We start from the raw sequence: 27,169 nt of genomic DNA, 5'->3' as shown, positions 1-27,169 counted from the left end.
ATGTGAGGATGCAATAGGGTTCCCCCCTGCCCTGAAACGACACTGATGCTGACGCAGAAGACATCACTCTATTAAGCAGGATGCTACCAGTTGGGTAATGCTCAACTCTGCTATGCATCACCCTAGGAACTCACTCTAAATTGCAAGTACTGCAGAGTTACGAGTCTTCCCCCATCCCAGACAACTGAGCGTGGGCCTGAGCGACAGAGCAGCAATTCCCACTGCCTGCCGCTCTGTGCAAGGGGAAGAGCGGTGGTAGCATCCAGACCAACGTAGAGACCCTTCAGCAAACTGATTGTTTGGAGTTTTTACACCTTTAATCTGCAGGCAAAACATTGATTTTACTCTCTCTAAATGCAAATAACTATTCCCTGCTGCACAGGCTTACACAGGGGACAGTGTACCTTTAAAATTAAAGAAAGGGAAAAAAAGACTTCAGCAGCTCATTCACTCAGAAGTCACATCTCCCAGATGCAGTCCCACCTGGCAGGAGGAGTGCAGGGGCGGGAAGCAGAACACAGCAGGTCAAGCAGAAAACAAGCAACACAGGCACCACTTACCTGGACCACTTTACCCTGCAAGACACAGCCAAGAAAAAGCACTTAATCCTGCAACACTGACCAGCCAAGGGGACAGCACAGCTGCGACTGCAGGAGCCCAAAGGAGCCAGAGAAAAGCAGCAGAGGCCAGACCCACTATCACAGGGCACCAGCAGCGCAGATCTTGCTCTTCTCCAGGCATTACTATCTTGCATCCTCCAGTGCACATCCTGCCTAACCTTTCCAAGACCAGAGCTGGGAGAACTACAGGGAGACCTTATGGTGCAGCCTGCTCCTTGCAGGGATCTACCTAAGGCCACTTGGCTGACACAGCACCGTGCAGGCAGTAGAGTTTACTCCCCACTGCATACTCAGCTGTGTCTCTGCAGAACAAGGAAGAAACCTCACAAGTCTGGGACTGCAGATAAATCCAGTTTTGAAAGATCAGGTTCAGAGGTGGGGGGAGGGGCTATTCTTGCCCTTTGCTGCAAAAGGACAAGGGAAGGAGGCCAGAAGCCCATTAGCCCTTCCCAATCTGTAACACAAAGGCCAACACCTGTTGGGGCCTGCAGGAAGGGAAAGCACAAGAGAAAGAGATGGGAGGGGAAGACCAGCAGCTCAGCGCTGTGCTGCAGCACTGTACGGAGATCTGCTTTGGCAGGTGGAGACCTCCTGCCTCGTCTCTGCTGCTAGCTTGTGCAGTGGGGCTGCTTGGCCTCACGTTGCCCAGACATTCACATCCCGATCCATCCGTGAGCCCGAAGGAGCCAGCACCTGCCCAGGAGCGGATCCCATCCACTGTCTCAGGATTTCCCCCGTACCACACACGGAGCTCAGCGCAGCTGCACTGAGGTGCCTCCTGGGAGGCTACATTTTTGCTTATGGTGTTATAGCCTTGTCTGTCCCTCATCCTTTCCTACGTCACTTCTCAGCACATAAGTCTGAAAACGTAGGCTGAGAAAACCCTTTCTGTTGGGAACTGCAACCCTCATTTATAGCAATAGAGCAAGAGAAAGTACAACGCTGAAACCAGAAGATATATCCGAGTTCTTCCTGCCTTCCCCTCCAATTCAAACTCAGTTCTGTCTTTTGCCCTGATACCTAAAGTATATTAGAGACTGTATGTCCACTTTCAGTCTCAGACAAATCATCTTTTAAGTGCCAATTACAGCAAACGGAATAGACATCTCAGCACAAGTCCTACTAAGGAGGAAAATAAGAAAAAGACTTCTTAAATTCCTCTTTATGCAGCGAACTCAACTATGAGGCATGGTGGGATACTCAGTCCACCTCAGCAAGAGCAGGACAACTGGTTGAAGCGAGGCACAAGTGAGCTCAATAGAAACGCGCCATCTCTGCAGTCAAAAGCTCACGTCAGGCGCAGGCAGCCCTGCCTCTGCGAACCGGCCCTGTGCCCCAGAGCGCTACCCGCCCTGCGGTGAGCAGACCCCAGGAGCCCTCCTTGCCGAGGGTCTCGGAGACACCCACCTCGTTGATGCGGATCTGCTGGAGCTCTTGTTCAGCCGCGGTCAGCGGGGCTGGGGCGGAGCAGGACGACACGTGCTTTTGGTAACCGCTCAGGGACACGTCTTCCTGCAGGCAGAGCGACAGAGCAGAAGGGGAAGTGTCAGGGGCCAGTTATCACGGCTGTGCAGCGCAAGGACAACCTGTCAGTGCAGAGCTGGAGGGGAGCTCGGCTGGATGCAACCTCAACGCTGAGGCCAGATCTGAGCTCCTGAACTGCCGTCCGGCTCTCTTCCCACACCAGTCCCGGCTGCAGCTAACCCAGCGCTAAGGCTGGGCAGCCTTGGACCTCAAAGCCACAACTGCCAGCCTCTCAGAAGGGGGAGTGAGCTGGGCACATGCCCCAGTGCTTTGACCACCTCATGAGAGAGTCAGTCACTCCACCGAAGAGTCCCTCTTGCCCAGCAAGGAGGAAAAAAGGAGTCTAAACCAGGGCTGGCTTGTGCAACCTGTTGCTAAGGTCTGCTACACTGACGTCTCCAAGGCCCTCACGACCAAGCTACCTCTGCACGAGCCTAGTAAAGCAGAAGAAACACCTCCCACCAACTACTGCTACATAGGGAAGGCTGCTCATATAATCGGCACTGCCCCGGCTTGACAGCAACTTGCTCTCACTTCTGCAGTGACACTGCCACCGCGTGGAGCTTCTTTTCCCTCTGAGCACAAAGCACCTCTCTGGACCTCCTAGGAGCCTTCCCCCCACCTCTTCCACAAACCCAGCCTCTGTGAGTGAAGGGCACAGGCTGAATGTGGCCCCCTCTGCACCGCCTCCTGTCGTCTCACATCTGGCCAGGTATGTTCACCCTGGGCACAGGCACTGCACAAAAAACAGTAGCAGCCTTCTGGGACACCAGAGCAGCACAGCAAAAACCCCTCAGTGACGTGTCTGCTAATGCCAGTGTCTCACATCCCAGGTGGCCTCAGCACCGAGTCTCGGGCAGGCTCCTGAAGCTCAGACTTGAATCCAAAAGGGCAGAGAGGAGAGCGTAACTGCACAGGGCAACTGTGACCATACCTTAACCGTTCCAAACATCTCATCCTTTATATGCCCTCCTCCAAACTCTTTCTTCACTGTGGCTCTGGTTGCTGCGTAGAGCATCTTCAGCCTGACCTGTGCAAGGAGAGACAGCAAATACAGTCAGAGAGGAAGGATACAACAGGTTGGAGAGTATCGTCTGCTCCAGAGGAATCTCTTGCATTAGCAGCTGTCTTCTCATCTGCTGGTAGCCGCAGCACTGGCTTTACAAACCATCGAGTTCTAGGTTATACAAACAGCCTGTCCTGCCACCACCTTCATTTGAGAATAAAACCACAGCTGATGTTGCCATTCAAGACTCAGAACATCCCTGGAAACTGGCTGGTTTCAGGAATTCTGTAGCACAACAAGGAACAAAGTCATCTCCATGCTTTTCAAGAATGTGTTAATCACAGGCCATTTTTAATAAGTACGCCAAAATCAAACCCGTCCAGACGCCGAGATTCCACGCTCTCTCATGCGTGCCCTCTCTCCAAGCAGAAACCTTTCCCTGGTTATTCATACTGCAGAAAATTTCCCCGTAAGCCACCCGGAAACAACTGCCTGGTTTCTATTTTGATTTTGTTTCTAACCTTAGAGTCTCCAGCTTTAGGGGATGGCTTCGCTTAGCTCTGAGTCAGAGAGGTCACGGAGCAGGCAGGGGAGCGCATCAGCTGTGTGCACACACAAGCACAAGCACACACGGCACAGCCTTCTTATGCTCTGACCTCAATCTAAGTGGTAAATCCCATAACACACGGGTTTACTCTGTGCTTTGCTTTCTCATCATAGAGTGAGGGAACTTCAATGGCTTGTCACAAAATTTTTCATCAGCACTTTGAGTTTCTGTAAAAGAAGGTTCAAATACTGCCAGCATCACTTAAAAGCAGACAGCCACCTTATCAAAGAGCACCACGCAAGTCCAGCCAGCATTTCTAAAAGCAGCAAAGCTCTTTGGGACATCTAAAAATTTCCCACTGACAAGGCAAAAATGTTTTGTTTCTGTTCACCTTTTAGCACTTCTTTTACAACATTCTTCTTTAACATGTTCTTTAGAGAAGAACTTTTACAAGTGTACTTTGGCACAAGGTTCTTTTTCAATAAGAACCTACACATTTTGTTTAATATACGTTAAACTAGTACACGTATTAACATGGAAAAAAGTCTAGAGTTCACTGAAAGCTTTTTATGGAGATGCCTTTAGCAAAACAGCATTTTCCAAGGGAAAAGCTGTATGACCAAAGTTCTTTACAGTAGCATCAGATACAACCTTATCCTTTTGCACCAGCCCTGCTGCTGGCTCGAGACTTAGTTAAGATGTCATCTTCCTTCCCCTGCAAAAGGGAAGGAGAAAACCCTCTCTTGTGGTAACTTAGAGCTAAACAAGGTATGTTAGAGATGCGATTACGTGCTAGATAAACACCAAAACCAATCCAACCACCACCAGGTGTCATTGCTGGTCTGAAGTTACACATCTTCTCTGAGGGAAGCAGGCCCGCACAGCCTTTTTTAGGAGGACGATCTCTTGGCCCGTTCCACTCCTCTCCATATCCCCGTCCAGGTTCCTGCCAGGACCTGCCATATGCTTTCACGGCAGGCAGGACAAGACTATGCTATAAAGCATCTGTGCTTGCCCGGTGCTCTAATTCAGGAACAAACCTAAATAAACAGCACTACAGAGCACTTAGCTGCCCTACTGGCTTTCCTAAACAAACCTGCAGAAAGCTACCTCGAAACACAGCGCTGCAAAGAGGACAACGAAGCAAGTTCTGGTATATCTGCTACTGCATCTTAAAAGAAATTCCCCCATCCCCAAAGCGGTCCTCATTTCGTAGTCAGGGTAGAGCAACAGATAGTTTGAAAGCTCCTTCTCTGGTTCAGAGCAAAGTCACCTGACTTAAAAGTTTAAGTCTCCTTCACTCTCCATCTCCAGCTAGATCTTCCCTGTGAGCATGCCTGCATCCTCAGGCTCGCTCCCGGGCAAGCAGCGGGAAGCCCACCTCCCTCCCAGCCCTGCGCACTGGAGAAGGGGGAGCACAAGGAAAGCAGAGCTTACTGGGGAGTTGTCAGGGGACCAAGAGATGAAGAGCCACTCGTAGCCCTGGGCGTTCTGGCTGTCCAGGCGGTACAGGATGTAACACGGCTGCTGCTCGTCCAGCAGCGGCAACACAAAGGCATCGTAGTCCACATCCCAGCGCCAGGAAAGCTCTTTGTGGGCTCCCAGCACGAGCTGTTCTGCAAGGAGAAGAAAGAAAACATGATGCATTACAAAAGCAAGGCTTGGCTCACAGTCCAGGGCTGCAGAAGAGCCTCTCTAGGGCTTGCTGTAACTTCAGGGCTCAGGTGCTGAGAATGATGCCTCTGCCATCCCCCACAAAAACATCAAGGCACTGCACTCTCTAACCACGTGCACACACGTGTGCACGCTCCTGGGTGACCAGACTGGCTTGGAGTCCTGGGAGCCACGTGGGTGGTACCATCAATGTACACTATCCCTTTTGCAGCTGTCAGCACATCCTCCCTGTTGAGATGCTACTCGTGACCCCCAGGAGACCATACCCCTCCACCTTCTCTACTGCCAGCAAGCCAGACCTCCCAGGTCAGTGACACCAGGCTTGTGCCATCAGCCTGCAGCAGGGAAAGACCCCTTTCCTACATGTGTCTGATGTACCTGGCACATGAGACGCCCTGTTGCTGCCCCTGCACAGATGCAGGCGCAAGGAAGAGGGAAACGGCAGTCGGACTGCAGGAAGAGGTGCCAGCTTGGTGCATAGGACATGGCAGGTCTGTGAGAAAGGAGCAAGACAACTGGACCAGGAAAGCCAGGAGGTGACAACGGCTATGACAGCAGAGCCTACGTTATGCCGCAGCTCCAAACACCGCCACCACACTGCGACCCAGTCCCAGGACAGCAGGGCTCCTTTCCACCACCCCCCTCGGCCCAGCTGCTCTTCCACTGGCAAAGCGGTGGGTGCTGGGGCTGGTATCAAAATAGAGGAGTGTCCTTGGCTCCCCCTGCGAGGGGGAGAGGAGAGAGGATGAACAATCCTGCCAGCAGCCGTGGCTTCGGCCTGTGCCTGCTCCCCAGCCCAGCCGTGGCCGTGCAGCAGGAGCAGGGCCTTCGGGAGGAGACACACGCGTGGCCACGAGGCACATGACCTTCAGGAGCGGACCGGATCAGTCCAAAGCACCACCAGCAACCGCCACGTCTTTCTTCAGCTGAACAGGCCCTTCGTATCTGTATTAAAAGCCTCATCAGCAAGCAAACAGCTAGATGAGAAGGCACTGCCAGTGCGAACTGGCCCCAGATAGTCCCGACACTGTGCCAAGCCTCGGCGACCTCCCCAGCAGCGGGCAGGCAGGGCGAGCGCGCCCAGCCTCCTGCCTGCCCGCAGAGAGGTCAAAGGCATGCACGGGAACAAGGTCTGGAGCCAAGCTCTGCCGCCCTCCTTGGCTGCGGCTTCCCCGCTCAGGACCACAGCTTGGACGCGACCCGCTAAGCGCAGGGTAGTGGCTTGTGGTTCAACGCAGGCTGCAGATGAGGGCAGAGAAGCCTGCTGTTTGCATGCCACTTCTTTCCCACGCGTTTCCAGCACAAGGCTGGAGGACTGGCTGCATCGCTCAGCCTCCCGCCCTGTGGCCGTTCCTCCAGCTTTCAAACAGCAACTGTGACCAGCTCTGCTCCACCATCTCCCCAGCAGCTTGCTCCCGTTGGGGCTGTGGCAGCCGTGGAGGGCCTGGCTTTCTCTCCACGTCCCACTGTCTCTATCCATCCACCTTCTCCTCTCTTATGCTCCTCATTGTGGGGGTCTTCTGGCAGAGACCATCAACAGTTCCATGGTGGCCTTCTCACTCTGCTCCTTCTAGCCATGTGGCTCTCAACCCCTCCTCCTTGAGAGTAGCTCAGGGCTCCAAGGACTGGGGGAATGGACATGTGAAACCTCCTGCTTCTTCAGCAGGGGAATCTCAAGGGGCTTTGGTACTAGAGGACCTTTCCGACTGCTGATCCAGGGACACAGTGGGCCATGGGGAACCAGGTCTGGCTTGACACAGGGTGCTGAGGAAAGAGCCCACAGCAAAAGCCACACAGGCCAGGAAGATAAGCCACAGCTACCTTCATCAGGTTCCACACAATCTCAGAAGAATCGGAGAAGACACCCAAAGCCCACGCCGACGGGAACCCGGGGCTTCCCGCAAGCACAGACACCCTGGCTCGGCTACAAGGCACGTGAAGCTCGGTTTGCAGGACATTGTGTGGAGGGCAGAGACGTTTCACAACGCTCCAACTGCCTCTCCTGGCCCCCTACCAGCCCCCTGCACGTCCCATGGCCACAATCCCATCGGGGTACACGAAGGCTGGAAGCCTGAGACCAGGAGCAACATCTCAGTGAGGAACACACTGGGAGAAGCTGAAAAACACGGCAGGAACAGGACCTGAGCAAGCCCTCCCCCTCCGTGGCACGCTGGCTTCTTGCAGAAGAAAGCGGTGGCCTCGGGCTAAGCCGAGCAGGGCCTCTGCACGCTCCCCGACGGCGCACGGCAGCCCGGCAGCCAAGCGAGCAGCGCGGGAGCGGGGCAACGCACCGCGGACACGGCTCTTCGCCTGCCCCGTCCGGCAGGCGCGGGGCTGCACGCTGCACCCCTCGGCACCCCGGGCACCGCAGGCTCGCGGACACAGGCGTTGCGACAGCGGCACGTGATCCTTGGCGAGAAGCCTGGAAGAAACCAATTCCCAGCACACTCCAAGACCCTTGCAAAACGAGCATGGGAGTACTCGGGAGAAACGCAAACCACTGGAAACCCGACTTGGGAACGGAGAGCAGGGCAATTCAGATAAACCATTGCCAGCGTCAATACGACAAGACGTTTCAGGAGGGAGTTTCCCCGGGCGCTCAGCGTTGGCCCAGATCTGCCACCCCTGAGCCAGGGATAAACTTCTCACCTTCGCTCGCTCCAGGGATTACCGCCGGGATTACAGCCCCGACGGACAGCAGGCGGCTCTGCACGCGTTACGAGCTGAAAAACCAGCACGTGACTCGTGGCACCCGGCACCGGCTACCCTGCGCGCTGCCACCGCGGCGCCAGAGCGGCCCTGACTTCAGTAGTCGGTCCCAAAACGAAGCACCTGGCTGACACGCGTCCTCCTGCGTTTGGACGCCAGAAACGGCTGTGGAGGCTCGCGAGAGGCAGCGTGCAGGCTCAGGACTCCTCCGGGGTGCACGTGGCGGTCACAGCCCCCGTCGCGCGAGGGAGGAGGCACCGACGGGCGCTTTCAGCAGAGATGACAACCACACCACTGAATACTCAAGATAGCTGTTTTTGTGCCTGGCTTTATCCCCAAGTCGCTTTAAACTTTGGCACCACCACACTAGGGCGTTTTCTTCACAGGGAGCAGAGGAAGCCTTCCCTCCTCAACGCAGCCCCGCGATGGCACCTGCTACCAACCTGCAGCTGTTGGTCCGTGAAGGACACACGGTGCCAGCAAGGGCTGCTAAAGGTAAAGCACACAAATCAGAGCAACTCCAAACGTACACTCCACAGGCATCTTCCCACAGTCCCAGAGCAAACTTCTGCCACGACAGCGTTCCCCTCGCGTGAGCTTGGTCTATCTTTCTCTGCTCTCTCTGCACCCTCTTGTGAGCAACTCTAACAAGACAGGAATAGCAGGAGGTTTCTCGGTCCCCAAAGGGCAGCAGTGAGGTTTCTGCAACTCATTGTACACCTAAGCCTGCCTCTTGATGGCAGGACATCATTATGCACGTGGGACAGGGGGACACTTGCAAAAAGCAGGACAGGCTTCAGGCTTCCAGACAACTAACAGCTTGCTCAGAGCTGTTCTGCCAGTCCGGCCCCAGAGAGGTACCACCATGCCACATATGCTCCACAGACATGGCCAGCCCGCACTTTCAGCATGAAAATGGTGCAAAAAATCTTTACCTTCAACAGAAGGTTTGGAGAAGGAGAGGAAGACAGTCTAAAAGCCAAGGTATCCTTAAAACACATGAAGCAGCCATGGGAGAAAATAATAATAATAATAATAATACTCCTCTATGCCAAGACCTGGGCTCACACAGAGACTGCAATGAATTTCTCCTGGCCAAACCCACCGGCAGCTTGCAGGTGTCCTCATTTGCTAAGTGACCCAACATCCTCTGCACAAGGTGACCCTCCCCACCCCCATTTCCTGCTCCAAATCAGTGCTGATCCTCGCCAGGTCACAACCTCCAGGCTGTGTGCAAGTCGGGCTCAAACGCAGTGCTTGAAAGAACTGGACTCGAGCAGTGTTGCCAGCAACCTGCACCACCTGGCTTTTCCCCCGGCTGGAGGACCTCCTTCCGCCACTCCACAAACGCCGTGCTGCGCCAGCCCAGGCGCCAACGCCAGCGTGCAGTCCCGCAAGAAGTCAGACAACCAGAGCTGAATCGCTTCAAGCATTAACACGTCTGACCTCAAGACTCAGATTCTGGAGACACACAAGTCATTTTGAAACAAACAAATGAAAAGGAAGATCAGACTTCTCTTTTCAGAGACAACAGGGCTTCCTGACCTGTACTGGCTCTCTTCAAAGCCAGCATGGACAGGAGCTGTGAGCAGGCACAACCAGTGGGTGCTCGCAGAGAGCCCCTCTGCTCCTTTTGAGGACAGGAGCATAATGGATCAAAAGCCAAGTACCTGCTGCTCCCGAGGCCTGTTCTCCTTAGGAACATCTCTAGCATCACTCCTTAGCTTTTCTTGCTTCTTAGCTTGCTTCCTCCCCTAGCCTCTTGGGAGTTCAACTCAAGTACCAGGTTCCACCGAGGGCAAGGTCTCCTCCCTAGCACGTGCAGCAAAGCGAAAAGCGCTGCAGTATCTTTCCACGCACAGCCCGGGATGGCTAGTGTTCCCATTAGCCTGGGAAGTATCAGAAAAGGGAACCCCCTTCACCAAGCCATGGTCTTTAGCAACGCAGACGGTCACCAGCTGTTTCTGCTGCGATCTGAAGACACAGGGACACTTCTGTGCCCCCAATTTTGACATGCTTCATTTCCACAGAGCTCTGCTGCTGGAAAACACTAGTTCTTCTGCTCAAGACGTGGGCAGAGGCAGCTGGGGAGGGGATGGCAGTGGAACGGGGCTGCCTTTGAGCCTTCAGGCCCTGCCAAGCCCAAGAGCATGTGGTTACACATGAGCAGGAACACCTCCTCTCTGCTCCAGCTGCCCCTCACGGAGGCACCCGAGCGCAGCCGGGAGGGTTTCCGGCCCTCGAGCCAGGCCCGACACTCAGCCGCACGCACGCGGGCTCCCTTGCCCGTCAAAGGCAGCCCTGCCTGCAGCGCAGGCCTCCCGCGCGCTGGGGGACGGCGCGGGACCCAGGAGCACGACAAGGCAGGAGAGGGCCAGCTCCCTGACAGCCCCCTGCTCCTTCAAGCCCCATCTCTCCCAGACGAGGAGCTCTCTCGTTGTTCAGCTGCAGAGCTCCCACCTCGAGATGAGCCCTGCGCACAGCGTAGTACCTACAGAGAGCAGCACGAAGAGCCTCCCGCGGCACACCCGGGTGGTGCACGACAACCTACAAACGCTCACCCGCGTGCGCGCATCCGCTGTGCTTGGGGGCCCTACGACCCGCAGGCACGCCGGGGGAAGCCCCGTCACGGCAAGATCAGCAAGAAAGCCCTGCCGAGACACCAGGTGCGACTAGGGCAGAGGCACCCCATCGCTGAAGAACGCTGCTTTGTACCAAAAGTTGCTGTAAGCAGGCCATGAACGTGTGCAAAAGCTGTCTGTAATCTCATTTGGAGGAAGAGTCCAAGATGTTTCTAGGTGAGTGCTGCTCTGGTGGGGGTTCAGCACACCCAATGGGGCTGGCCCGTTCCTCGCTCCTGCCTGCCTGCCCCCACTCCTGCCCCCCTGGCCAAGCACCCTGTCCCCAGCAGCCCTGCCCCAAGGCAAGGGCAGAAGCCCCCTCCACAACCCGCTCAGCAGGGCTGGAGGCTCTGCTCTCCATCCCCTCTGCAGGAGGGCGGCGGGGCTGGGGACGGGGAGGGGAGAGCTGGACCCTGGCGCACAAGACACTGCCAAATGCAGCCGGTCTGAAAAGCAGCTGCTGACAGGGACACATCGCACAGATAAACACATCCCATTCGGCCCCGCGGAGACGGTGGAACGTGGTTTCCATTGATGGCAAAGCCTCTCCTGCTGGTAGCACTAGCCACAACCTAAAGTCAGCGCTGAGTCCTCACACCTTAACTACAGGCTGAGCCTTTAGGACTTATCCTAACAAAAGCCTGGCTCTTTCCAAAAAGAAAAGGAGCCGAAAGAACATAATCACCGTGAAGAGACCCTCCAAATCCAGGGCTATGCTGCTCGTCCAAAAGAAAATCCTAGACCACTCTGCAGGTTGAAATGGGCCCTTTAAGACGGGTTTCGCCCCGGCTCCTGCAGCCGCGTTCAGCACTGGAGGCGGCAGCACAGATTACACGTCTCAGTGTTTGCTGCTTGTGCTCACAGAGCTTCAGTGCAAGGTTATTCTTGTTTTATTCTAGCACCGTCTGCCCGATCAGGGCTCCTTCATGCTAGAGCAGAGGAGAGGGATCATCTCTGCCCTGCAAGACACTGAGGTTTAGACACATCCACACGCCGTGGCAGTGCCAAGCCGAAGGCCCTCCTGCGATTCGGAGCAGCAGTGCTCCCGGAGCACCAGGAGGAAGGGAGCCCAAACGTCGCGCCGGCTGCCGAGCTCCGGCAAACCCCTTCTCGCTTACCAGTGCCCGGACTCCCCACCCGCTGGGGCCAGCGACGGCAGCCTGGCAGGGCACGGCGCTAACGTCCACGCTCGCACCAGAAACAAATCATTCACGCGATTGTATGAGACTGAGGTTATGGAAAAACCTACACCACGGGTTCCCCGCCGAGAAGCTAAATCAGTGCTTTGTTCCATTCGCTTATTTGATAAATATAGAGGCAATTAAGTCACCTTTTACCAAGCCAAACCCAAGTAGGCCTGCACCAGCCTACAGCCTGCAAATGGGGCTACAGGCAGCCCCCAGCGTAACGCCAGCAAGAAGCAGCAGGTGCTGCAGTCGGGTGGGTTCAAAGACCACATCTTCCACTGCTGCTTTTGAGAGCTGGGAGAGCCTGCAAGCACGACCGAGGGCGAAGAGCTCGGCCCCGCTCCGGGCAGCCGAGGCGCTCCCCCCCCACACCGTCTCCGAAGGGAGCACAAGCTGCTCCGTGTGCTGCCGTCTCCGAACGCCCCTGTTGCTTTGGGAGGCTGCCGCCCACTTTGCACATGCTTCCGTAGCACTTGTCACCACGGCAGCCTATTGCAGGGCTCCCTGCAACATAGCACTTCAGTTTGGAGGCAGCAAAAGCCATCCGGAGCCCAGCACCTATCTCGGCTCACGAGCGCAGACACCAGCTCCCCGCACAGCCGCTCCAACGGCAAAGTCGTGCCGGGCAGCGGCAGCGTGCCCGCGTCACCGAGCGGAGGCTGCGCGGCTCTGCCTGCTGGAAGCTGCTCGCCAGCACCCCACCCCCAGCACGGATCGGCCCCGAGCCCCATTTTGCGCCCGTAGCGCTTCACCCGCATCCCCCCTGCTCGGCGCCCGCTGCTCCGTTCTAGGCTGCCGTGTTCCCGAAGCCCCCAGCAGGACTGTCCACGGGGCGCCAGCAGCACAGGTCCTCTTCCACAACGCCACATTCGCCTACAGCCACGAAGCGGAAAGGAGACGTCAAACAGCGACACAGCACAGCACGGATCAAAGCACTGAAAAACAGGACTTACCCTCCTCAATGACGACTTTGATGAGCCGAACGGAACCATTCCGGGCTTTGGCAAAGAAGTCCCTTAATTCTGTGGTTGCTGAAAGAATCAGAAACATTGTGGTCAGACTTAGCAATCAGACCAGGTGCTGTTACACTGCTCTTCAACGGGAGAGCAGCACGGGCTGCGGAGACACAGAACTTGGCAGGACAAAACCTTAAAAAAAAAAAAAACAAAAAACACTAGTGCAAAGGACAGTTTTAGTAAAAATAATAATAATACAAAAAACCAAACAACTGGCTTCATTAGCCTTTCATCAGGGGAAGTGAAGTGCTGCGGCTCCCAGAGGCTTCAGAGTTAAGTAGCAGCTGGGAGCACATGTGATCCAGAGAACTTGATCCTTGGCCTGGGTGAACATAATCACCCAAATTTAGATGATGGCTTGGCTGGTGCAGGCGGGCAGAGCTCAAGTGACAAGTTTATTAACTTTACAGAGCAGCGAGGTTTGCACGAGGGGTGGCTGGAGTATGTCCCGACAGGCGGACGGCCCCGACGGCCAGGCCCCGCGCCGGGGGGCTGCCGAGCCGCGGCGCTGCCCGCCCCCCCAGGCGGCCGGAGGCCGGCATCCGCCCAGACCGGAGTCTCCGCTCTGGATTCGAGCCCCTCAAGGCGGAAGAAGGGGGAACTGCTCCCCCGTTTGCAGATCACCTCGGAGAAGGTTACGTTCTCAGACAGCGGGATCGGCAGCGGCTGCCCTGCCGGTTTCAGCCACGCCAGCCCGCTCCCTGGCACCTCTGCAGCCGCGCACACCGAGCAAAGCACCCGGACGCTGCTGCGCCGCTCGGAAGCGGCGCCCGCAAGGCTGGGCCTGGGAAGCTGCATCTTGCCTGAAGAGCTGCGAGGGGCTGAATAAGCAAGTTCAAGCTGGGGTTCGGGCCTTAATCTGTCAGAGAGCGTCACTGGCCCTGTGCCCCACAGCCCACCCAGGAAAACCATGTGGAGGACCTGAGGTGAAGACAACACCGGAGATCCAGGTTGGAGGGGCTGAGCCCTAGGCCAAGGAGCATTTCCAACCTCAGTGCCCAGTTCCCACTGAACTCCAGTCCAGTGACATGCCAAAATGCGTCCCCAGGTGCAGGCCAGGAGATTCCCTGGAGGGCAAGGATACTGCACGGAGAGCTGCGATCAACAGGGTTCAAACCTCCACGAGGAGCACAGACTCTTCAGTGTTTCCAAGAGATGAAAGGTCGAGAAAGGCAACCACTGCCAACTGCATGGAGGCCTATGGGAGGAACCCCAACCAGCACGGCCCAGAGGTTCCCCGGAGAGGGACCTTCCCAGAGCTGCTCTTCTTGACGTGCTTGCTCTGTGCACACCCATTTCAAAGCAGTGAACGTGGGCATGCTACTTACTCAAGGACACCCCAGCTGGAACATCCCAACTTCTAAGCTGCAGACAGCTCTGGCACTTTTAGAGATAGTATAGATACCAGCACTGCAGAGATCAGATACCTGGTTCTCCCTAGGCAGCCTCCCCTCTTAGGACACTTCAGGATCAATGCTCAGACCATCACAAGCAGCCCCCATTCCCATCACTGTGCCATGTCACTTCAGTTGCCTTTGCATCTGGCCTTTCCTAAGCAGTTTGCAGCTGGCCTTTGCAAGGGGGCCTGCTTTGCTCCCCAAGCACCTGCAGAGAAGCCCACAAGCTCTCACGTCCGCAGCGTGTAGCTTTGCACAGGAAGCCGTCACTACTCAGCCAGTGGAGAACAGTGCAGAAAGATGCTGTGGCCACCAGTCAGCCCTGCTCAGGATGAGCCGTCCCCTGCCACCAGGGGCCGTATCTGTTCCACTTCAGTCTCGCCAGCATCGTGGACACCGGACACCTGGGCACTGCTGTGGGACCGCTGCAAAGAAAACACGTCCTTGGGCACAAGCCCTGAGCTCCCATGCAGCCGCCTCCAGCACCGCTGCACGCAGAGGGGAGACGCAGGCGGAAAGCCTCCAGACTGCATGCAGCCAGCTCAAGCAAACACAGGGTTAAGCCCAAAGCCACCAACTAGGTCACACAATGGTGCTTTTGGTCCCCCCAAAAAAGACCTTGGGCAGGGGCCTGCCACATGCCTGCAGCTCACATAGCCCCTGAGGAAGAAGGAAATAAGTGGACATGTAATTTTCTCCTTGTCCATATGGAAATGCTAAAGATACAACCAAAGAGGTGGATCAGGACACCCTGTGGAGCCCCACAAGGAACTACTGCTTCCTGTATGCAAACAGCTGGGCACCGGCAGTGCAGACTGCTCCCCAACATCAGAAGTCTGAGCTGCAACTGTCTACCAGTTTGAAAACTGGTTGGAAAACAGGCCTGATCACAGGTCTTGATATCTTCCCTCTCCCTCAAGATTTCTTCTTCTATCAAAAAAGGCAGCAAAAATGGAAAGAGAACTAGCTCCTGGGCCGGTATCCCACAAACAATAGAAGATTTTATCTCAGCAGGACACCAGACACACCAGCAGCAGCAGGTAAAGGCATGCAGAGACCTGGTAAAGGCACCTCAGTGAGGGACAGGACAGTACCATCTAGTCCCCAACGGTGTTTTAGGGCAGACAGACATTTTGTTGTGGTAATCCCACCACTAGAAAACTGTCCTTTTTCCTTCACCAGCATCCAGACTCATGGCTCTCCCTATTGCCATGACCTTTTTCTTCTCCCAGCACCAGCTCTGAGCTTGCCTTGCTCCCACAGCTTCCACCCAAGGCCACTCTGATATTTTTAGCTTCTCTTCCTCATTGAGATGGGCTGTTCCCTTCCAGCAGCATCTGTGGCTATTGCCAATCCACCAGGTTTCACATAGGCGTGGAATAAGAAAAGAGAGACTTATACACCTGGGAAGCCTAGTACAAGAAACAAAAAGTCCTAGTAAGTCTAACTCTCACCGATTCCTGTTACTGCACCAAATCAGGAGAGAGAAGAGAAAAGCATTTGTCTCAGATGGTCCTACAGCACCAAGTATTGAGAAGAAAGATCAAAGCTCTGCAGTGCTAACAGAGACCTGCAAATCACTCAGCATCCTTCCCAGAGGCAAGGGTGCACAGCACTGAGCAGAACGGCCAGGAGCGTGGGCAAATGCCCAGCCACTCGCCCGCCCCTCCGCACACCTGAAAACATTAGGACCAGCCAAAAGCATTGAATTCATACTTGAATAATTCATTTGGTCATTTCAAGCACAGGTCTAATACTTGGACTTCTGTTTGTTCCAAAGGTTTTAACAGGATACGGAAAACCACAGGTAACTGCTTCCAGGAGGACCCCATCATAGCGAGGAGATTGGAACATGGGCCCGAGAACCATCTGGTCATAAATTTCATTGAAATTTTTTAAAAAAAGGGGGGGGGGAGGAAGAAGAAATTTCCACTTTAAAAATCACTTGGGTGTCTTTGAAATTCCCTTCTGTCTGTTGCAACCCAGAATCATGACCCAGCGAAGAGGAAGAGGAAGCAGCTAGCTAGGAAGGTTTTCAGTACAAGCCCAGAAACTGTTACATTACAGCATGATTACGACTTAAATGGCCTAGCAGCCGTGATGAGATGCCTTGCATGCCTGAAATATTAATACAAAAGGCAACAGCCTGCTGCTGCTGGCAGGGGGAAGGGAGGACACGTTAGCCTGCAGAGGGAGGTGAGCGGTACCTTGGCACCGAGGCGCAGAGCGATAGAGACGGTATGAAAGGCTCCAGGCATCAGTTAAAGGGTGGAAGAAGCTGCGCGTTAATCCAGCGTGGACCTCCCTCGGCTGCTGACCCGGACAAACAGAGCAAGGCTTTTGACAGCAGCCAGCTCACCCAGAGCCCCATGCACTGTGCTGGCGGGAAACTAACTCCAGCAGGCCACAGCTGTCCAACAGGTTCTTAGGACACAGTGGGTTTGTTTTGTTTTGTTTTTTAATAAAATCAAATCAAAACCAGATCCTATCAGTTTGATGTGAACCAGTACAGAAGAGATGGCAAATTAAAATAGTAAAACACCACCAAGGCGCTTCGAGCCAGGGGAGGCCAGAGAGTCAGGAGGTGGGTTAGGATGGAGACAAGTCTGAAGGTCAAAAATTCATTAGAGCTGACAGTTCCTCAGAGAGCCCACAGTCTGTACACACATCTCTACAACATGGCCATTTGGGGACAGTCAGAGACCAGCCAGGGTAAACCACAAGCTTTGCTGGCTTCTTTTCCTGAGGCTTCCTTTTCGCATTTGGAAACTAGGTGAGGTGAGAAAGGAGGAATCCAAAGAAGCAGTAAGGGGAAGCTGGGCAAAGCACTAGGAAGGCTGATGTGCAGCCGGGCTAACCATGCCCGACAGAGATCCCCACAGCAACATTTCCGCTCCAGCTGTGCAAGGGAGCAAGGAGAGCGTGAGCCAACGTGGCTGGCAATCAGCTCTCCCTACACTGCACGACAGCAAGCCTAGAGCATGCAGGCAGTGAGCACAACAGATCCCTGGAAAAAAAGGGCACGACCACACCAGAGAGAGGTCTAGAAAGTGCTTAGACAAGCCAGATGCTTTCAAATTGGCTGGACTTTATGAGCTTCACAGAGCGTACTTACAGTGCTGTTTGACAGAGGCTCAGAACCGGTAGCAGCTCCCACGTGACAACTGGAGAAGGACGAGTGACAGAGCAGAAGAATGGAAGGGGACGTACATGCCACCTGCCTTTGGGAGCGGGAGGGAAGGGGGTAATCAGAAACTCACCAGCTTAACATGAGTTCCTGGAAAATCCTGGAACAAACCAAACAATCCAAAACCAAACACAAGCTGGGCTACAGCCAGCAGGGATCTATCGAGAACGAATTGCTTCAGATCAGTCTAATTCCTTCCAACGGAGGAACAGGCCTGTGGGCCACGCAGAAGCACGGGAGTTCATGGATCTCAGCTCCCCTCAGGTTTTTAACTGTCTCAAGTTTCGTAAGTCAGTTTAGGAAACATGGTCTTGGTGAATCCCTACAGCAAAGACACAATACTGTGTGAATAACTCACTCTGGAAGTTACTAAAGCTTGGATCAAGCAAGATCTCCCAAGGGCCTGTGGTGGGTCCAGTCCCACTCCACATTTTCATGAACAGCTCTGACAGTTGCAATAGTGTGCCTTCTGCAGTTGTAACTTGGAAGTTAGAAGAGATGCAAATGTGCACTGGAGGACAAGGAGGAGAGTTCACCGTTCTCTCAGCAGATTGGAGAAACAGGCTGGAAAAAAAGAAATAGGATGAAACTCAATAGGAAGAGCATAGTACTGTACTGGGACAAGAATAGCCAGCTACACTGACACAAGGTAGGGAACAGCTGGTCCAGTAGTTCTGGGGAACAGGGGGTTATGCTGGGTCACAAGCTAAATATGGGTTAACAACATCACACTGTTGCAAAAAAACCAACCAAACAACAACAACAAAAAAGCAAAGTCATTCCCAAAAGCATAAACAAGAGCACAGCCTTCAACCACAGCCACATTATTTGGTGCTGATAAGACTTTGGTTAGCATAGCACTTCCAGGCTCAACATCGTGCTAGGAGAAAGGCATATGCCAGCTGTAGAGTGTCTAGTGGACAGCAGCGTACAAGGAGATACTGAAGAAGCTGGAGTTGCTCAGCTCAAAGGTGAGAAGAACAAGGGGTGAAACGGTGAACTATTTTCATCAGTTCTTCAGCCAGAAATGGCAGTCATTAAAAAACAGTAAGTGTGGTCCTGCCTTGGCATTTAGGAAATTTTCTAGCAATAAAGATAACCAAATCCCAGAAAGGACCTGCCCAACCTGCCTAGAAAGACCTCCAGCCACCTGCCAGGTACACCACTGCTTTAAGGCTGGCTGAGCTAAGTGGCATCTTGAGAACTTTCTGGCCATCCTTTCCGTGACTCAGCCTTGCTATGCCCTCTACACAGAGGGCCTGATCAGAGTAGGGGGCCCATGTCAGAAGCCAGACCTGTCCTCTCCCAGCTTGAAGGAGGCATCGGGCCCAGCCAGACCAGCTGTTATAGGCAGTGTGGGATCACAGCCACCTCAAGAGCCACTGTCACTTGATTCAAATGCCTGGGGTAGGCATCTCTAGGAAGGACCATGGTTGAGTTAGAGAACAAAAGCAGCTGGACTCAGAGAGGACTGCTTCCAACTTCAGGTGAGGGTGTTTGAAGGGAACCCAGGATCTGCAGCCACGAGCCTGTTGACTTCTGAAGATGCTGCCTGGCTGGGCAGAGTAGCCTTAGCATTCAGCCACAGAGGATTTCAGGAAAACACAAACAGCAGGTTAGAGCAACAAAAACATGCAATATCGAGAGCACACAGACTTCTCCAGAGAACTTGTTTCCTACAGGAGCTGCAAAATGTTATTCCTTTAGAGCCTTCCAGGCAATTTCTCAGTCCAGCCCCAAAGCCTACAACCCACTAAAGCAACTCGACACCTGTCTCATGTGGGAGCACAGAAAGCTATGCAGACATTCAGCACAGCATGGGCAAACACCCACGCCTTCTCAAGCACTCCTCCTGCATTATTTTTCATGCTGGTGCTATGAAATCACATAAATCCAGATGTTTAGCTCAAAAATCCCCTCCAGCCAGCCTGAGTTATGCAATACCTCCCTCTCTCATCTGCATTGTGGTTTGCAGATACCAGCAGAGCTTCTCAAGTCCCACAAGCCCAGGGGAACACTGCAGAGAGGAGAGGCCTCCTTCCTAGGAGTCCAGCAGCCCCCATCACTCAGGCTGGGCAGCTTCAGTATGGCCAGGAGGACAAGAATTGGGAGAACAGATGCTTGCCCTTCAGGTGTCTGTGCGGGCAAGCTGCTGTATCACACCAGGGGCTCCTGGGACAAACACAGCTCATCCCTTGTCGACCAACACTGACCAGCTGAATGAGGTGAGATGGAGCGCCAGGACTCAGTCCTTCGAGATCAGTGGGGCACCCAAATAGTTGCAGGGGAACCATCTATTCAACCAATAGAGGTTTTGGAGCCAGAATGAAGCCACCTTCTCCTCCACCCTGACAAACAGCTATTTGCCTCGAATATGGACCTATCCCAAGGAGACTTAAATGCTGGGCTTCAAGCCTCACAGTGCCCAAAAGCCTTGTGAGCCATAGCAGCACAAAAGCTGTCTTTAAGACAGGTCTTACCAGTGGTTACAACCCCAGTTAGTGCATTTAAGAAGGGCCAGGCCACACGAGGCCCACGGTACACTGCCTTCCAAGCCCTCTCTTCCAATGCATCCGCTCTGTCAACCAAACCTCAGGGACGAGCCACCGCAGTACACCGATGACACTGTAGCCACAGCAACCACCCAGGCTCTCCTCGAGGGCGCGATGGTGTAAGAGGCACCTGCCTGGCAAACAGCCAGGGAAGCAAAACAGTGCTTCCCCAGGCCCTGGCAGCCCCTCACGCGCCCGCCCGCCTCGCGGGGGAGGAGAGCAGACCGCCGTTTGCCGAACCTTCCCGATCACCCCGCGGCCTGGCGACAGCTCAGTGCTTCTGGATCAATAATACATGTTCCCTGAAACGGATGCCTTCCCGAACACGTCGAGTCACCTGGGCCTCCCGACAGGCAACCTGAGCCCCTGGCCATCAATCTTTCATTCTCCGGACATAATCTTCACGTTGAAGCGACTCCAAGCAGCTGCTTTCCTTTCACGGTTGCAGCCCCTCTGCTTGGGGGTGCAGCGTGTGCACTATGCCTGCGACCCCTGGGACGCAGACCTCAAAGGGACAGGCAGAAACGCACCAGCAACACAGCGGATGTCCTCTTGACCAGGACCTGGCACCCTGGCTTGCCCCCGAGGGGAGCGCTGGAGCTCCGCGAGGCTGCAGAGCAGACTGCCACCTTGCCAGAACGCCCCAGGCTTGCATGCAATCTGCATAGCGATTTCTGCTCAAGAACTGGTGTGTTAATTCTGCACCAAAGGAAGAGCCTGCTGGTTTTCACCTCCCTCTGGAGCTCCCAATGGCTCGGCACTACACCCACCATGGATGAGTAAGTCACGAAACAACACAAGAACGCAACATGGACATTTGGCAAAAAATTACCCATGAAAAGTTTTTGTTCCCCTTCATGTCGTCTCCCAGTTTTTACCCCTATCAAGTTTCATCTTCTCTCTTCTCCAAAACGAAAATGAGGTGCCACCTATACTACATCAGTCTTTCTTCCTTGCTGACACTGAGCATAAGTGAGTAGGTTTTCACCTTACAGTTTGTCTGGTCTCCAGACCCCTCCAGCCCAGAAAGAAGAGGCATGCTGTGCACGCCACAGTGTGCAGTGCTCGTGGCGGTGGGGCTGGCCAGGACTTCTCACTGACCCTTTGGGCAGCAAGCTAGAAACCCAGGCAGAACCTGCACATCCTGCCTAAGACGTAGGACCTCTGGAAAGGTGTTGGGAGACTGCCAACATTGAAGTGATTTAGATGTTCTGCTCCATTTGGGCTCCCTGTGTAAAGTGGAAACAAGATCTGATGCCTTTGGCTCTCTAGTCCAGACCAAACCCACCACTTTAACCAAAGGGTGCCTGGCCACAGAGTAGTTGAGGAAATGCTGAAGGACAAACCAGGCTATCACTGCAAAAGGCACACCACAAACCATCCTGCCCAGCTTCAGCCTCTGCTGGACAAGCCAAGCTCTATGGAAGAGGAGGCACAAAAGAGCCACCGTTGCTAAAAACCCTCCTTTTCAGCCTGTCCCAATGCAACTCCATCACATATCACCTGCTCAGCCTGCTCATTACAGAGTGCTTTCATATGGACAGCTCTGGCCAATTTAAGACACTAGGGAGATTTTATTTCTCATCATAAAAAATAATAATAATAATAATAAAAGTCTGTCATGGACAATTCTGTGAAAAAGCTCAGAAATCAAGAAAAAAAAAGAAAGAAAGGAAAAAAAAAATCCATCCGAGCAAGAGAGGACACAACCAAAGCTTTTTCCAATTTTCCATGAGGCTAGGCTCTATTCCTCATGAGGGTTTAACGCAGATGACTCTCTAGGCAGGGTTTGTAATCTGGGCGAGGACTTTCAGCCGTTTGCGTACTGGGATCAATTTGCTTTGCAACGCCTCATTTTCCACGCGTATATTTGAGAACTCCTCCTTTCTCTGCTTCGGCATCTCCTAGTTTCTGATCGGAATTAGCCCAACTTTTCCCCTAGCTGGGAGACGCAGTACCCGCTACACCCTCCAGAAAACACTCGTCAGGGGATTCAGCCCCTCGATGTCCAATGACGCAGCCTCTGAGGGCAAAGCCATCGCCCCGCTCCACACGGTACTGTCTGAATTTAGCCCCTTCAAAACCGTCCAACCGGTTGTTCCTTCTTTTCCCAGTCTCCCGAGCGCAAAGCCATGACTAGGAGCACTAGATCAGGTGTCATGGGCCTAGAACCAAAGGATGGATCCTGGCAGAGATCTCATTTCATTTAAAGGCTCTCAACACACTTTCCAAGGGGTTTCCTTTACTCTAGTGACTAAGTGCTTAACTTCAAGGGGCTTTAATTATTGGGCATCTACCAAATTGTGGCTCAAATGAAACTTCTGTAGGGGGTAAAGCCTGCCTCTCTCCACCTTCTGAGCCATGACGGCATTTTGGTCACTTTTTAGCAAGCTCCAAGAGTCACAAACACACGTCTTGGGCTGTGAGACATACAAAGGACAGAGCGCTCCCACGCCTGGCATGCGCTGAAAAGCGATGGCCTCACCATCCCACGGCCCCCCGAGTGCAACGCAGACGACACCTCGTTACAGCTCCCCAACGAGCCCTGCCACCTCTGCTCAGAGGCACGCTGACTGTACAAGACAAAAGGAACCATCTAGCTGAATCCATCACCACACCACTTTCCTTTCCCACCCAAACTGGCACTGTTCTCACGCCAGGGACCCTGCTAGCAAGGACCATCCAACCCTTCTCTTTGTACACTGAAGCCACAATGCCGATGGACCTGCCTGTAACCACAGGTTAGCAGGTTACCCCCTGCATCCTCTCGAAGCTGCTACCAAAAACAGCCAGCCACGCACATACGGAGCCAGCCCTTCCTCCCAGCCCGGCGGAAGGAGACAGGAGCCATGTGAGCGGGCGAAGGGGAGAGTTCCTCATCGTTTCAGCCATCTGGCAATGCCTGCCCCGTGCGGTCACAGCAACAGCTTGTCCTTAACCCCATCACTTCCCCATCCGTACTGCCACTCTGCAGGACGGTAAGCAGCGCTTTTGCGGCAGCTCGCAGAGGAGCCACCCTTCAAACGCTCTGCGGGACAAAGTCTTGGAGCTTTCTTCTATTTTAAGAGCCAGAAGACCTGCTGCTTTTGAAGGTGAGCTTGGCGTTATGAGCAAACCCCCTGCTACCCCAGAAACGTCCAGTGAGCAATGCAGCCGGTTTGAGGCAGGTAAACCGAGGTACACGCTGGTGAGAGCTCCAGGTGGCATCCCCTGAAGAACCCTCTCCCTATGCAGAGGCCAAGCTCAGAAGCTACAAAACGTGCTGTTCTCACCATCCCCTGCCAGGCACGTTATTTGGGGATCTGCCCCATGTTCTCCTATCCTCGCTTTCAGCCACAACCTGTCACTCCCCCAGAACTAATTCCTACAACTCCAGTACATCTCTTTGTGGAAGAAAAGACATCATTTTTTTTTTAATTGAAGAAATCTATGCATTAGTAGTTCCCCTTAGAAAACACAGATTTCTTCACTTTCTAGAACAAAGAAAAACCTTTTAAGAGACTTTCTTCCACTCAGATCAGAAAGATCCCCCAGAAGCCACTGAAAACCTCAAAGTAATCGGATAATTTTCCACCAATGTCAAAACTTTGCCTCAGGTCTACATGATCAGCATGTCTTTACTAAGCCACCGCGGCTAACCCTGGATTTAAACCAGGGGACTGAGCACTGTCTCCACGTAACGCAGCTCAGGGCTGAACGCAGGCTGTAAAACACCATCTGGTAACTGCATCCCAGCTGCAGTCAAAAAGCAAGTTTCCAGGCATAAGGAACCCACAGCAACCCTTAAACAGCCTCACCACATTTCCCCACCCTGCCCGACAGTTACCCGCAGCAGCCCAGTTTTCTCACCATCATCTTTGGGTGAGCTGCCACATACACCTTAAAAAAAAAAAAGAGATTGTCCCTTGCCTCCAGGTTAAAAGCTGAGCTACTGCTCATCCCTGACAAACTCCGAGTTCCCACACTCCCCGAGCGAGCACCGCTATCGCCTTCCTTTTCCCTCCCCATTAGGCATCTTCTCCTCCCAAAAAGCCGATAAACCCGAAACAGTGACGGTTCTCGCTCCCCCAGGGCCAATTAGGCAGATTAAAAGCGCAGATCCCTACGCCTGCCAGCACACCCGCTTCTTGTGGCTGGCTGCAAAAGGAAAAGGAGGTCACTCAAGTTTCCAAGTCGCCCAGACAGGTCCCTCCCCTTCAGGCTGCCAGCTGATACCGAATTCTCACTTCCTCCTGAGCAGCTGCTGAAAATTCACGTTGGACGCGGCGCACTGATGAAGCCCAGTGGATTATCTGAAACACGTTCATTGGGTGCCGCGCAGCCAGCAGCGCCCACAGCCTCAGCTCGCGGCCCCGACGCTGCGGATGCTGGGCACACGGTAACCAAGCCAAGCAGCCGCTATCGCCCCACAAAGCAAGTGGTCATGAGGGAAAGACCACGGAGAAGCACCCGGCAGGGCAAGGGGAGAAAAGGCAGCCCGGTCCGCGGGGCAAGGAAACGCAGCTCCCACACCTGCCTCCAACCCAGCCACGCTCAGAGCGGCGGGAGGAAGCCCACCGCCGCACATACCTCCTCTCCCTTCTGCCTGCTGGAAGAGATGGGTTTGCCTTCCCTCCTCCTCTTCCAGCAGGGAAGCGGAAAGGAAGGCCAACGGCCCGTTTCTCCAGACGGAAAGGCTGCCGCTTCCTTCCACAGCCTCTCGCTCGCTTGCGGCCATCCCCTGCTCTCCAGCAGGCACCGGGAGACCTCCGGCCTGTGCAACAGGACCTCTTACTGAAGTCAACACGTTGCCCAATGGGCACTAAGCAGCCAACGGAGGCTTTGCACAGCTGTATCTGCCTCTTAGAAAGAGCTCCGGCATCACGACAAGCTCTCTGCTCCACGAACATCTAGCAGGCCCCTTGTCGAGGTCCAAGCCCAACCACTGTCGGGGGGGGGGGGGCGGGACATTTATGAATGAGCCTGTGTCTGCCCATGTTTTGAAAGAGCAGCTCCGCACCGTTCAGAGGTTGGACTAGATGATCTCCAGAGGTTCCCTCTAACCTCAGCCATTCACTGATTCAGCAGAGAGTGGTGACTCAGTAGCACTGGAAAGCTACTCCAGGGCTCCTGCAGCATACACCGTTCACCCTGTTCCCAAACTGATTCGATACACTATTCACCAAAATCTCTTGCTTGCTTGCCAGCAGCCCCTCTCCTAAAGCAGCTGCTGTGTAGTATCATAGTCATCCTGGGAACAGACGCCTTCCTGCAAAACGGAGACAAACATTTAAAAAAATAAATAATAAAAGAGAGTGTGGGAAGAAGATCTGGAAAATTCCTCCTTCTTGGCAAATAACAGGCCTCAGGCTCTTAGCACAGGAAAAGAAAGTAGCAGCAGGACTGCTGCTTCTCATTTGATGTCAGATCAGCTCTCTGCAAAGTGAAAGAATTACTATGACTACAGTGCCAGGGAAGGGAAGCCTGCATGGCAAAGGAAACCAAAAGACACCAAAACCGATCAGGTGTTTCCCTTAAGCACTGCATCACAGGCATATAAGCAGATTACATTTAAAAAGGAAGCTATTGCTTCCTGGAAAAGATAACTCACAGCACAAAACTGAAACAGATTCAGAGAACTGAGTCACCTATGCCACGCTCTGGCACAGACATGAAGGAGTGGGTCAAAACAGCCTTTAGTCTTTCTTTGAAGTGGAGAGAGAGGCACAAAGATCTTACCTGCGCGAAAGGGTTGCGGAATGGAGAGGTCTGCAGAAAGCCCTGGATCACAGCCTGCATCTCCATCATTTGTTTATGCTGATGCTCATCCCAGAACACTACGTGAGTTCAGTTAGCAGAGATGAGGGAAGCTGCATCATAAACCTGCGCACCTAGAGAGGTGTCAGAGGTGCTGCGAGAGCGAGACCATCCAGCTCTTTCAAAACCACCTAACACATGCACATAGACAAGTTTTCCCGAGCGACTTCCCGGCTAACTCCACATAAGAAACACCAGGGAGGACAAGAGAGCGGACATCAAACGCAGGTTGTCCGACACAGCCAAGGGGAAAGTGCTGGACTGACAGACTTGATCTAACCCTGCCTATTTCTGCCACCCTTCTCAGCGCAGCGTGGCAAAGGCTATTTTCCAGCAGGACTGACAATACATCGTAAGAACAGGATACAGCCATCTTGCTGCCTCTCAGCCAGCGCTTACTGCAATTCACTCCAAGGTTGCTGAAGGTCGGTGCTCTCTGATAGCAGCTCATCAGCTTTGCAAAGCGAGCGGATCTCTTGCGGCTCCATTTCAAGCAACAGGGCATTTGCATCCCTGCAGGCCGGGGAAGACAGTCCTAACAGAGCGGCACAGGAGGGGATAACCAGAGACCAAGCTCTTCTGCAACAGGGCCCACGGGGGAGCTCTCCGCAGAGGGAACGGGGCTCGGGGGAGCTCTCCGCAGAGGGAACGGGGCTCGGGGCGTATGGAGGCAGCAGAGGAAACCCTCTTCAACCAGATCCTGAACTTCAGCGCCTCGGCCTAGGGCTTCAACTGGAGGCAATGAACGTGAACCCAAACATTGCCAGCTACCAAGACACCCCTTATCCATCCACCCGCTCAGGCGAAGCGGGAGAAACACACCCGAGCACCATCCGTAACCGCTGCCCAAGCGCTGCTCCCGCGAGAGCGCCTCGGAGGGAAGGATGCTCTCGGCCGCGTCCTCAAGCGACAGGCACGCGCTCCGGAAGGGAAGGTCCCGCCGCGAGGCGAGCGCGGCCGCAAATTCAGCGCGCTTGCACGACGGGGTCTGACGCGTGGCAGCGAGCAGGACCCTCCCCGGGAGCCCGAGCCAGCGCAGCGCCGGGCGGGCAGAGCGCGGCTTCGCGGGCCGCGTCTCCAACGCCGAGCGGGTCGCATGAGCTGTGCGGGAGCCGCAGCGCCCGTTAAGGCCGCCGGGGAGCGGGAGGGGAGCGGGGGGGACCGCGCCGCACCGGACAGACTCACGAACCCGAGCGCTGCCCCCAGCGGGGCTCCAGCCCCCTCCCCAGCTCGGCCTGCCTCTTCGCTCGCCTTCTCCGCCCACGGACGGGCCGTCCGGGAGATCGCCAGCAGCGCTCCCGTCTCTCCGGACCCGTTTTCCACGCTCCTCCGA

At 54.3% G+C, this 27,169-nt stretch overlaps 2 protein-coding genes across 4 annotated transcripts in view; one reads left to right on the top strand and one right to left on the bottom strand.

Moving 5' to 3' along the window:
• The window catches only part of TWF2 (twinfilin actin binding protein 2), a 28,141-nt gene extending 10,115 nt beyond the window's left edge, over positions 1–18,026 (bottom strand). The window contains exons 1-6 of one of the 3 annotated variants that reach the window (XM_085302494.1): positions 17,847–18,026; positions 12,842–12,919; positions 5,135–5,313; positions 3,079–3,174; positions 2,028–2,132; positions 561–575 (exon numbers count right to left, since the gene is read on the bottom strand). In XM_085302494.1, coding sequence (XP_085158620.1) covers positions 561–575; positions 2,028–2,132; positions 3,079–3,174; positions 5,135–5,313; positions 12,842–12,919; positions 17,847–17,925 — 552 coding nt within the window. In that variant the 5' untranslated portion in view covers positions 17,926–18,026. Of the gene's footprint in view, positions 1–560; positions 576–2,027; positions 2,133–3,078; positions 3,175–5,134; positions 5,314–12,841; positions 13,137–17,846 lie in introns of those variants that run through there. The other 2 variants (XM_085302495.1, XM_085302496.1) reach the window with 2 other exon arrangements.
• Positions 18,027–20,849: 2,823 nt separating this feature from the next.
• Positions 20,850–27,169, top strand: part of PPM1M (protein phosphatase, Mg2+/Mn2+ dependent 1M) — a 16,341-nt gene continuing 10,021 nt past the window's right edge. Inside the window, exons 1-2 of the mRNA XM_085302570.1 lie at positions 20,850–21,012; positions 21,983–22,095. Coding sequence (XP_085158696.1) covers positions 20,850–21,012; positions 21,983–22,095 — 276 coding nt within the window. The remainder of the gene's footprint in view (positions 21,013–21,982; positions 22,096–27,169) is intronic.

The sequence above is a fragment of the Rhea americana genome, unplaced genomic scaffold (assembly GCF_003343005.1).
Source record: "Rhea americana isolate MKP2758 unplaced genomic scaffold, rheAme1 scaffold_19, whole genome shotgun sequence".
In the NCBI taxonomy this organism is placed as follows: Eukaryota; Metazoa; Chordata; class Aves; order Rheiformes; family Rheidae; genus Rhea; species Rhea americana.
This window is presented reverse-complemented; position numbering and strand designations above follow the sequence as displayed.